The 12,092-nt window shown below is 53.0% G+C and overlaps 1 protein-coding gene and 1 long non-coding RNA gene across 2 annotated transcripts; one reads left to right on the plus strand and one right to left on the minus strand.

Moving 5' to 3' along the window:
- The first annotated feature begins 528 nt into the window (after positions 1-528).
- Positions 529-11,978, plus strand: CXCR5 (chemokine (C-X-C motif) receptor 5). Its single transcript, XM_011964899.1, has 2 exons — positions 529-755; positions 10,473-11,978. Exons 1-2 carry the CDS (start codon positions 705-707, stop codon positions 11,538-11,540), a joined length of 1,119 nt encoding a protein of 372 aa, XP_011820289.1. The 5' UTR covers positions 529-704; the 3' UTR covers positions 11,541-11,978.
- Positions 2,873-4,488, minus strand: LOC105528230. Its single transcript, XR_001004328.1, has 2 exons — positions 4,259-4,488; positions 2,873-4,002 (listed from the first exon to the last, which is right to left on the minus strand). It is a non-coding gene; the product is annotated as an uncharacterized LOC105528230 (long non-coding RNA).
- Positions 11,979-12,092: the final 114 nt, after the last annotated feature.

Consider the following 12,092-nt stretch of genomic DNA (forward strand, 5'->3'; position numbering starts at 1 on the left):
ATTTCATTTTTGTCTTCCAGTGTTGTTTTACTGTTGTTCCCTTTGAAAAATTCTAACCTATCTTTTCTGAACTTGAGCTGAGAAGGGAAGGGGTTTTGCCCCCGTTGGGCAAAAGGATGGTAGCAAGTAGTTTGACCAAGTGCCCTGATTTGCCAGGACTTAGGGGTTTCCCAAGTCAAGGGACTTTTCAGTCCTGGGCAGACTGGAATGGTTGATCGCCCTAGTGGTGAGGAAGATGAAGGTCTGGAGGTGGCTTGGAGGAGAGGTTGCTGGGAGCGCTCTTCTCCTGTTCTCTGTTGATCAGGAGTTTCCCTCATCAGTCTGCTGACTTTGTGTGGTGGTTTCATTACAAGTTGTGAGCCCCTTATTGGGGGTATAGGGAGGAGAAGAGAGAGCAGCCTTTAAACTAGTCATAGGCCCCAGTTGAGACAATTGTTGCCGGGAAAGAGGCTGAAATGCTTGACTAGCACTGATGCTGTGGGGGATTTTCCCTCTTTCTTCAAAAAAACAGAAAAGACCCAGTGGAAAAAAAAAAAAAAGTGATGAGTTGTGAGGCAGGTCGCGGCCCTACAGCCCCAGGAGACGATGCGCAGCTCATTTGCTTAAATTTGCAGCTGACGGCTGCCACCTCTCTAGAGGCACCTGGCGGGGAGCCTCTCAACATCAGACAGTGACCAGTCTGGTGACTCACAGCCGGCACAGCCATGAACTACCCGCTAATGCTGGAAATGGACCTCGAGAACCTGGAGGACCTGGTGAGTAGACACGGGTAGCTTCCTGTCGCCGAGGCCCTGCCTGGAATTCTAATATCCTCTGCCAGAGTCCGAGAGAGAGGGGACAGCGTGGGAATCCTCTCCCGCTGTGGATCTGTAAAATCTAGACAGGTCAGTCAGCTCCTGCCCTTTAAGAGTTTATTTTCCATTCTGTGGAAGAAGCAGAGAAGGAGAGCTGCTGTCCTTAGTAGACATCCTTTAGAGGAAGCTGGAAGACATGGGTTCAGGCCCTGCATCCTCCTCTGAGTTGCTATGTGACCGGGAACAGGATACTTCACTTCCCCATTCTTTCTCTCCTTTTCTCTTAGGGTGGGAATATGGAACTAGACAGGAAAGTACCTTTGGAGGTTTTCTTACCATAAGGAGGCTGGCATTGCTCATCAGTCAATCAATGCATAGCTGTTCATCTCTTACCATATGATTATATCATCAGGGCACTACATTCTATGTTGGGTGGAGAAGTTGAGGATCTGATCTTTGCCCTCAAATAGCTTCTGCTCTGGCCAGAGGAAAAAAAATCACTCACTGGAAGCTATTAGACAACAATTATGTGCTAAACTGAGAAGTATGAGAACAGATGGTAGCAAGGAAGAGGATCCCAGCAGGTTGGAGTCGGGGAGCAGGGTGAGAAAACTGTTAATCTGAAAAAATGTCTTGGAACCTGTTGTAGAATCTCTAGAGATAAGGTATTCTTGGAAAGGTTTCTTGGGTGGGCTAAGAAAATGGTCCCCAGCACTACACTGCCAGCACTCATGTCTCTGCAGTGAAGCGTAGAGGTGCAGTTGACCTGGTCGTCACTGGGCTCCCAAAAGGTGTATGTGTGGAGCAGCTCAACCGGAGAAACACAGGGTTCCTTGTGAGCCGACGGCAGAGGCTGGTTGTAAGGGTTTCTTGGAAACTTCTTCACGGTCTTTTCTCCCCCTGGGGAGAGGACTTGTCTTGGGACTGCATTCTGGGTTAGATCATGAAGGAGCCAAACCCTGGCTCCTACCAACTCTCCTGGCCCAAACTTACCCTGAGATATTGTCTGACTCCCTCCTGCTCCCCCAGCTGGAGTGGACTTTGTAGTTCCACCAACCGTGTTCCCAGACCTGCTGGGAGAAGCCTGCCTCTCGCTTGCCCAGATCTCAAGGCTGGGAAGTGTAAGTAGGACACGGGGAGAAAGTGAGCAGAAGGGCTAACTACCCAAAGCCTGGCCTCTCGGATCCAAACCGCAAGCAGAATCAGAGCCGGACCATTCATCTAATCAGGACCTGCTTCATAATTTGTGGGATCTAGTGCAAAACGAAAACATGGGGCCCCTTATTGAAAAATTATTAAAAATATCAAGAAAGCAACAGCAGAGCACTAAACCAAGTCAGGGGTCCTGCTGGGTGCAGGCCCCGTGTGACTGCACCAGTTGCACGCCTATGAAGCTGCCCTGAGTCTAATCACAGAGTCTGGGCGATATCCCAAATCAGACTAAAAACCCGCAGCCCCAGAGGGGCAATGTGCTCCCACCCTGGTCCCCAGTCACGGCCGCTGGCCTTGCCTGATTCGGTTACTGGGCGTCTTCCTCTGCCTGCAGCTTCAAACTGACCACGAGCCCTGACCCAGTTGGATTTCTTAGTAACCGACTGGAGACCTGGCAGGTCCCAGCTTCTGAGAAACCTTGAGTTTCCCCTAACTGCGCGTCTCACCTCACTGAGTGACCTACTAGAGACAGGTAGTGGCAGGGGCCAGGGGCAGCAGGGTATGTCCCAAGAAAACTTACATCTGGGGGAAAGGGACCTAGTGACTTGCTTCATGTCACACCTCAAATGAGTGATCCTCAGCCAGGCATTCAAATATCTGGATCCCTCACTCAGGGTCTAGCCAGGAGTCCGGAGTCCTGGACCATCTGGGCTCTGGAGTTCTTCAGCCAGCCACCAGTGCGTCGTTCTCCCTTCACGAATCTCCTACATACCCTGTCTCCAGGGCCAATGTCCCCTCAGAACACAGACCCTCTCCTCCACCCCCACCTACTCACTGAAGGGCCGTGAGCAGCTTGGCAGACTGTCCCTCAGTGTCACAGTACAAAAACCCCGGGCATAGTGGTACAGGCAGGAGAATCTTGCGTGTAGCAGCTTCTCAATAAGTATTTATTGATTTGTGATGCAGTAAGGCTCTTAGCTCACCATTTTCCTCTGGAATTAGTCCAGGTTCTTCTACTCCTTCTGCTTCCTAGTCTCCTCCTTGTCCTTGCCCATACCAAGTATTGGTTCATATTCCTTGAACACTGGGTTTTACACTCTAATGTTGGGCTAAGAACTGGGGACTTTTGGCTACACAAACTTGCCAGGAAAAAAAAAAAAAAAAAAAAGGAACTGGGGGCTCCTGGCCATAAGCCAGGTTGGTCATTCTGTATTCCATTTGTCCTGTTGAACTCGAAGACCAACTTGAGCCGCTTAAAATGTCCACTTCTTTAAGGCAGGGGCCGGGAGGTGTGGAGGGGCTGCTAATTCTCAAGAATGAATGGTCCAAATAGAAAAAAAAAATTAGACGGCTGAGAGCCAGGAACCAGAAGATTCCAGGTCCTGGGGTGGGCATGCCAGGGACCCATCCTGCTGGAAAGGCAGATCCAGGCAGACCTAGAGCAGCCCCTGTCTATGCGAACCTTGGTCTGAGAGCCTCCTTCCAACAGAACCAGGGCCTGGCCTGGGCTGGGGCACCCGCAGAGGCTGGTCATAAACTATACCTCCAGCCCCACCCGGCACACCAACCAGGAAGGGAAGCTGCTATAGCGCAGGGTGAAGCTGGCCCAAGCCCCAGAGCCTGGCTTTCTATGACCCCTCTCCATAGATAATTACCACACATCACGACTTCAGTGTGACTAGAGCATCACAGGCTACACAGCCCGTCCACGTGGACCATCTCATTTCATCACGGAGGTGTGAAGAAGAGGAACCAAAACCAGCTCAGGCTGTTTCTGGGGGGGAAGGGAGGTTCTCCACCCGCCCCCTCCAATCAGATCAAAAGTCCCAGAGCAACCCCAGCAGAGCAGGCCCAACTGGGGGTGTGGTTGGAGGGGTCAGACATGAGGGAGAGCCCCAAGGCCAGGCTGAGGATGGGTCAGGGTCAAAGTGAATCTGGGTTCAGGCATACAGACTGCAGAGTCTCGTCAGGAACTCTTGCCTTCCCCAGGGCTGCAGTCTGCAGCTGATCCCACTCCTCTAGCAGAACGGCATCAACAGTGGCCGTGTATGTGGACCTGAGAATCAGGACACAAGCATGAGCGTTCTTTCAAGAGTGGTGGGGCAAAATATTTCCAGCCCAGGAGATGGTTTCAAGAGGCTGCCACACACACCTGGGAGGCCTGTCTATCTGCACCTTGGATTGTGTGACCCTGTATCCAAAGGGCAAAGAGACGCTGGGGTGCCAGGTGGGGCCCCTTTAAGCCTCAAGACTTGCCGCAGAGGCTTGGAGTAGCTTAAACTCTCCCCCTAAAACCACATCCAGCACAGTACCTGCTTCTAATGGCCAAAACCCGTGGGAAGAGATGGAAGAGGAGTCTCATAGGCTTGTCCCTGAAGGCTATGGGTGTAGCAAGGGAGATGTGACAAATGGCAAGCCAGAGTCTCAGATGGTCTTTAAGGGCTGTGGGCCTCCTGAAGAAAGACGGGCTAAGGGATACAGACCTACACCCTCACCCATAGCCCAGCCTCATTCCTCCAGACCCCTGCACCCCTTAAGCCACCGAAGGCTGGAATGACAGATACCCTGGCCGGCTCCACTCACAGCTCCCGACTCTCAGCTGGGAATATCCACACAGGGACATAAAAGGAGATGGAGCTTGCATGCTCCCTGTGGCCAGAGCAATGACTGGCGTCTGTGTGCAGACACCTCCCGTGGCCAGCATGACTCAGGCCTTGGAGTCCTGGGGTTCGGCCTGAGTGAGCCACGCACGCAGGCAGCCCTGCCCCCTCCTCGAGGCTGAGAAGTAAGGTCAGGCTGGGGCATTCACTGGTGGCAGAATGGACTAGAAAAGCAAAGTCTCCAGCTACTGAGCTAGGCGGAGATCACGCTGAGAACCAGCTCAGCCCCAGGCAGGGCAGGACAGACAGAAAATCTGGGAGTGAGAGTGAGGGACATTTGAAGGCAGAGTCCAGCCTGCTTCTTCCCAGGGCAGGAATCGCTTCCTGCACACTTGGGCTCAAACGTTCCTCTCCTTCCCAAGGGTCCCATCTCATTGCTGGACAGTTCTGCCTGTTAGAAAGTTCTCCCGCCTTTGACTGAAACTCTACCCCCTCAGCTTCTGCCCAGTCCTTCTGGACTGCCCCTGGAAGCCCACAGCAAGAGTCCATTGCTGCCCTCTTGCCCATGGAGTTTCTTTCCAATCCGTGACATCAGCCCTCATGGACACAAGTCTTCTCTGTCCCAGACACTACACCCCTAGTACCTGAAAACTTCCTCCACGGGCAGGGTTTTCCAAGCCCCTCAACAAAGTGGTCATCCTTGTCCAGACCAACCAAACTGGGCTGGTGCCGGCTGCCCACTTCATCTGTTCTAGGTGAACAGATGAAGGTAACGGTGGACCTTCTGCTGGCCACGTCACTCCCATGACTCATCTTAAGCTTGTAGGCAACAAACTCCCAAGTGTTTCTTACGAACTGTTGTTACCTGGTCTTCCCTAACTTATCCCTGGATGGGTAAAGTTTTAAACCTGAGTCCTGGCTTGTATATTTTTCCCCACACAATTTCATCTGGTTAGGTTGGGCCCATGGTTCCAGCTTGTAAAGAACTCTGGGCCGGGCGCGGTGGCTCACGCCTGTAATCCCAGCACTTTGGGAGGCCGAGGCGGGCGGATCACAAGGTCAGGAGATCGAGACCACGGTGAAACCCCGTCGCTACTAAAAATACAAAAAAATTAGCCGGGCGCGGTGGCGGGCGCCTGTAGTCCCAGCTACTCAGGAGGCTGAGGCAGGAGAATGGCATGAACCCGAGAAGCAGAGCTTGCAGTGAGCCGAGATCGCGCCACTACACTCCGGCCTGGGCAACAGAGCGAGACTCCGTCTCAAAAAAAAAAAAAAAGAACTCTGTGTTACCTGAAAGTGCCCCCAAAGCTGGGTTGAGAGTGCTGAAGAGGAGGGGACCCAGGATAGATCCCTGAGGCATGCTAGACACCCCTGCCCAATGTACCTGCTGACATAGAATCCCCATTAGCAAATGTAAGCTGAGCTTCATGCTGGTCAGTGCTGGGCAGTGGGGCAGCTTCGTTATTTGGAGAAGTGAGGTGGGGCTTGGAAACTTAATTATCCAGGGAGGAGCCTGCATCCTACAGTGGAGGGAAGGAGAAGAGTAACATTTTGGGCCCTACCACAGGCCAAGTACTTTGCATCTCTTTATACCCCGCACCTTCCCCTAAGCCCCTCAATACTGGACACTGTTACAGCCCCTGCTCCTCCCCAGTGCTCACAGCAATTTTCTAACTAGATTCTAGCTCCACTCAGCCTCATTCTGGTCATTGTGCTTCTTGCCTTCTTTGGGGCATGTGGCCCTGGCCTATGACCAGGTTGTTGTCTGCTGGGTGCCTGTCTATGCCACACGCTGGTGTGGCCCATCTTGGGACCTGTGTCTATGCAAGGTGGGTGTTGCTGTCAGAGTGCGTGTGTGCATGAGGGCCTTGGGTTTCTGCAGCTTTTCATGTCAAAGAATGGGCACACCGCTCACACAAACGGGCCGCCCTGCGCTCCCTCTGGGCACGGGATTGGAGGGCTTCCTCAGCACCACATGCCCCACAGTATTCAGGATTCCTGATTCCTCAACTTCCCATGAGGAAAGAGCCAACCTTGCTTTATTGCCTCTCTCCATAGTTTGGGGGAGATTGGGGGAGCTAGAACTCCTATGTGTGGGAAGTGGCTTTAACACGTGCCACTCCTGAACCCCCAAAACGTCTGTTTGACACCTCCTGCTGAGATGTGCCGTCAGTTCCCAGCACCCCTCAAACCAGCTTCCTCCCATCTTCCTCTCTCTGACGCTGCCAAACAAATACCTCTTGGCAAGGAGGAAGAGACAGGCCCCTCCCAACCCCCCTCTAAATCTGGTTCTCAGGAGATGGGAGCCCTAGGGACAGAAACCCAGGGCTTTCTGGGTCAGATAGGCTGGTTGGACCTAAGCCCTCACCCAGGCACAGCCAAGGTAGGTGGAGTTCAGCCCTGCTGACCGCCCCAGGCCCTGCTGCTCTCCTCCCTCTGCATGAATGGCTTGGCTCTGCGTGAAGACTGCTGAATTCCAGTATTAGTCAAGTGGGTGTGCTCAATGACAATACTGGAAATAGCTCCCAATAGAGAGAGAGCAGTCAAGATAGGATCTAGGATCCAGGCGGTCAAGGTTATTGGAAGAAGGCAGAATGCAGAAGGTGACGGAGTGAGTCCCTGCTGAGACACTAGCCTAAGTCTCAGATTATCAGGGCTCCTGGCCTTCTCTGGGAAACTGCTTTCAGAGCAGGTCAGCACACATCTGTCCTATGTAAAACACATGACCTTGGGAGGGGGACACAGAAGGCCTGCTTCTAAGACTTTTGCCATCTGGTTAGAAAGTGGTCATCCCAACCCTGGGTGCTGTAATAAATGCACACGCATCATAAGGAGAAGAGAGAATTCCAAGAGGGGAGCCAGCAAGGATGTGGGAAGATGGGATTGAATTCGGCTTTGGAGGAAGGGTAGAAATTAGATAGGCCAATTTGGAAAGAAAGACCTGCTAGGCAGAAGGAAAAGGCCAAGGGGTGACCTAGAGCAATAATATATTAATAGAAGACAAAGTTTGAAAGGTCAGAGGAATATACATTTGGGAGGAACATAAGGGCTCTGTTGGGGAGGTTAGACTTCATCCCACAGGTCCATGGTTTTCAAATGAAAGTAGAACCGTTTTCTTCAACAAAAGCTTATTTGTGAAGCACTACACAAGTCAAAAGTGGAGAGCTATAGTTTAAAGTCAAGGAGGGGAGCCTGGAGCCACACCACCACTCTCCACCCCAGGGGAACCCTGTGACACACACACACAGTCATGGGTACTCTAAAGAAAGTCCTTGGAGCTGGGCGCTGCTGTCACATACCTGCAGTCCCAGCTACACAGGAGGCTGAGGCAGGAGGAGGATCACTTGGGCCCAGGAGGTCGAGGTGTAGTGTGCTATGATCACACCTATTAATAGCCACTGCACTCCAGCCTGGGCAACATAGCAAGACACTATCTATCAAAAAACAAAAACAAAGGTGTGTGTTTGGGAGAGAAATTCCATGGAATCCTGCTGCATGGGATGTTCTGCAATTAGTTCTAAACTTTATTTTAAAAAAAAATGTTTTGTAGAGTTGAGGTCTCGCTATGTTGTGCAGGCTGGTCTTGAACTCCTGGTTTCAAGCAATCCTCCCACCTAAGCCTCCCAAAGTGCTGGGAGCCACTGTGCCCAGCAGTGCTGAAGTTTAGCAATGTGTGAATGGCACTAAGTTTGGCTTACTCCACTCTTTTTTTTGAGACTGGGTCTTGGTCTGTTACCCCGGCTGGAGTGTAGTGGCATGATCATAGTTCACTGCATTCCGAAATTCCTTGGCTCAAGTGATCCTTCTGCCTTGTTCTCCCAAAGTGATGGAATTACAGGCCTGAGCCACCATGCCCAGACTCCAATCAATCTTCTACTGACGAACATTATCACAAATATGACTTTTTCTTATAGTTGACTTTGTTATTAAATGTGAAATTGAGACCTGGTACGGTAGCTCATACCTGTAATCCCAGCACTTTGGGAGGCCGAGATGAGTATATCACTTGAGGTCAGGAATTCGAGACCAGCCTGGCCAACATGGTGAAACCCTGTCTCCACTAAAAATACAAAAAAATTACCTGGGTGTGGTGGCAGATGCCTGGAATCCCAACTACTCGGGAGGCTGAGGCAGGAGAATTGCTTGAACCCAGGAGGCGGAGGTTGCAGTGAGCCGAGATCCTGCCACTGCACTCCAGCCTGGGCAACAAGAGCAAAAATCCACCTCAAAAAAAAAAAAGTGAAATTGAAAAAATAAATAAATAAAGACAAAAAACAAAAGAAAACCACTGCTTATAGGTGATGGGGAACCGGCAAAGGACTTTAAGCAGAACACTGAGGCAGTGGGATTTGTGTTTTAGAACACGCACCCCGTCCTCTGTGCAGGACGTGGACAGGAGTAGAGAAGCTGGTGGAGACGGGACCCATGGAGAGATGGTCTCCTGAGTGTTAGCGTGAAGAGAAGGAAGACTAGACTGAGGCAATGGCAGAGGGATGCTGTGGGAAGAGTTGGCAGATGGCTCTGCCCTTGCACTGATGTATCTCCCACACCTGCTTCTCACAGAGCCCCATTCCCCCAGAGCCAGAAGGAAAGACCCAGGCTGGGGAATGGGTCTGCTCAGCATTAGGAGTGAGTGTGTGACCCACAACTGTGGCTCCGGAGAGGCAAGAAAGCCCTGTGGCACCCAGTGTGCCCACCCCCTCCTTGTGGGGGGGCCTTGCTCTCCTAAAATGGGGGCAGCATTAAGCCACCCGGAGCCTGGTGGACAGGGTACCCCATCCTATCCTCTGCCTCCCTGGGGCTCATCATTTATAGTATTGCCTTTTTGAACCCACATAGGTTGGTTATAATTGATTTTGAATTGCCTGGGGAGTGGCTTGGGTAGGGAGGGTGGGAAGAACAGAGCTGGGAGGTGAGGAGGAACAGGTGCAGGGGACAGCTGTGAGTGAAAGGTGTGAAAACAGGCACATGTCTTCCTTTGTGGTTAGCTGGGTAAACAACCTGAGTGCTGGGGTGATGGAGGTGGGGTGATGGGGAGAGGAAGAGGAGGATGGGGAGGAGGGAACTTCCGGAGACATCATGGGCACGCCCCCTGCACTTGGAGTAGGCTCTCTCCTTCTCTCCTGCCAGTCTCCCTGGGTCACCCTCACTTTCTCCTGCCTCTGTCTGCCTCTGGGCTTTCTGCTTCTGAGTGCTCCTAGCTGCAGGGAGGTTGCCAGTGATGGGAAGTAGCAGGGAACCTGCATCTGCTGCCCCTAGAAGGAAGCCCAGGCAGGGTTGTTCAGTGGAAAGTATTGGCTTTGGAAGTAGATAAATGTCAGTTCACACAAACCTGATCTTTAGCAAGACACATCTGTGAAATAGGAATACTATTACATACCTTGAGCGGGTTGTGCATATTGAACCAGATGGGAGGCTATTACTGCCATTTCAGTGATAACGGAGACGGTCAGGAACAGTGAGACCCATGAGGAGGGAGCCGCAGGCCACGTCAGCACCCGCCCACCCCCAGCCCCCAGCACGATGCTAAGTTGCAGTGCCCGACTGTTCTGCTCAGAACTGAAACAGACGGGTCCTTGTACCAACCAGGTCCATACCCCAAATTGACTCCAGCCCCCAAGGCTGCAGGCTTCCGTACATGAGGACCCCAAAACACAAGTTGACTTATGGGGCCCAGCCCCTCAGCACTTACAAAGCATGGCCACCCGCACACCTCCCTTCATCTGCACCACCACTCTAAGGAATGCGATCCCTTTGACAGGCAAAAAACTCAAGTTGGAAAACACAAAGTGATTTGTTCAAAATTGAAATTTGAAACTTGACATTTGGTCAGTGGAGCCTATGTAGGAAAAACCTCCAAGAGAGCTAGGGTTCCTCTCCGAGAGGAAAGACAGGTCCTCACCCTCCCGTCTCCTTGCCCTTGCAGTTCTTGGAATTTGACAAATTCGACAACTATAACGACACCTCCCTGGTGGAAAATCACCTCTGCCCTGCCACAGAGGGGCCCCTCATGGCCTCCTTCAAGGCTGTGTTCGTGCCCGTGGCCTACAGCCTCATCTTCCTCCTGGGCGTGATCGGCAACGTCCTGGTGCTGGTGATCCTGGAGCGGCACCGGCAGACACGCAGCTCCACGGAGACCTTCCTGTTCCACCTGGCCGTGGCCGACCTCCTGCTGGTCTTCATCTTGCCCTTTGCCGTGGCCGAGGGCTCTGTGGGCTGGGTCCTGGGGACCTTCCTCTGCAAAACTGTGATTGCCTTGCACAAAATCAACTTCTACTGCAGCAGCCTGCTCCTGGCCTGCATCGCCGTGGACCGTTACCTGGCCATTGTCCACGCCGTCCACGCCTACCGCCACCGCCGCCTCCTCTCCATCCACATCACCTGCGGGACCATCTGGCTGGTGGGCTTCCTCTTTGCCTTGCCAGAGATTCTCTTCGCCAAAGTCAGCCAAGCCCATCCCAACAACTCCCTGCCACGTTGCACCTTCTCCCAAGAGAACCAAGCCGAAACGCATGCCTGGTTCACCTCCCGATTCCTCTACCACGTGGCGGGATTCCTGCTGCCCATGCTGGTGATGGGCTGGTGCTACGTGGGGGTAGTGCACCGGTTGCGCCAGGCCCAGCGGCGCCCTCAGCGGCAGAAGGCAGTCAGGGTGGCCATCCTGGTGACGAGCATCTTCTTCCTCTGCTGGTCACCCTACCACATCGTCATCTTCCTGGACACCCTGGTGAGGTTGCAGGCTGTGGACAATACCTGCGAGCTAAATGGCTCTCTCCCCGTGGCCATCACCATGTGTGAGTTCCTGGGCCTGGCCCACTGCTGCCTCAACCCCATGCTCTACACTTTTGCCGGCGTGAAGTTCCGCAGTGACCTGTCGCGGCTCCTGACCAAGCTGGGCTGTACCGGCCCTGCCTCCCTGTGCCAGCTCTTCCCTAGCTGGCGCAAGAGCAGTCTCTCTGAGTCAGAGAATGCCACCTCTCTCACCACATTCTAGGTCCCAGTGTCCCCCTTTATTGCTGCTTTTCCTTGGGGCACGCAGTGATGCTGGATGCTCCCTCCAACAGGAGCTGGGCTCCTAAGGGCTCACGGTGGCTTAGAGTGTCCTAGGAGTATCCTTAGCCGGGGTAGCTAGAGGAACCAACCCCCATTTCTAGGACATCCCTGCCAGCTCTTCTGCCAGCCCTGGGACTCAACTGGAGCCCAGGGAGCGGAAAGCAGCTGGAAGGCACAGTGAAGCCTGTCTCTACCCATCTGCACCCTCTTGGGCTGAGAGAACCTCAGGTACCTCCCATCCTAATCATCCAACGCTCAGGAAACAACTTCTACTTCTGCCCTTGCCGACGGAGAGCGCCTGTCCCTCCCAGAACACACTCCATCAGCTTTAGGGCTGCTGACCTCCACAGTTTCCCCTCTCCCCTCCTACCCACCTGTCCGCAAGGCTAGGAGAAGCCAATCCCCTCTCCCCTCCTACCCACCTGTCCACAAGGCCAGGAGAAGCTGAGCACCAGGGGATGAGTGGAGGTTAAGGCTGAGGAAAGGCCAGCTG

The sequence above is a fragment of the Mandrillus leucophaeus genome, unplaced genomic scaffold, assembly GCF_000951045.1.
Source record: "Mandrillus leucophaeus isolate KB7577 unplaced genomic scaffold, Mleu.le_1.0 Scaffold71, whole genome shotgun sequence".
NCBI classification, from domain to species: Eukaryota; Metazoa; Chordata; class Mammalia; order Primates; family Cercopithecidae; genus Mandrillus; species Mandrillus leucophaeus.

Coding starts and splice junctions, on each gene's coding strand:
- CXCR5 (XM_011964899.1), top strand. CDS start 705: ATGAACTACCCGCTAATGCTGGAAATGGACCTCGAGAACCTGGAGGAC. Junction 756..10,472: donor TCGAGAACCTGGAGGACCTG/GTGAGTAGACAC, acceptor TTGCCCTTGCAG/TTCTTGGAATTTGACAAATT.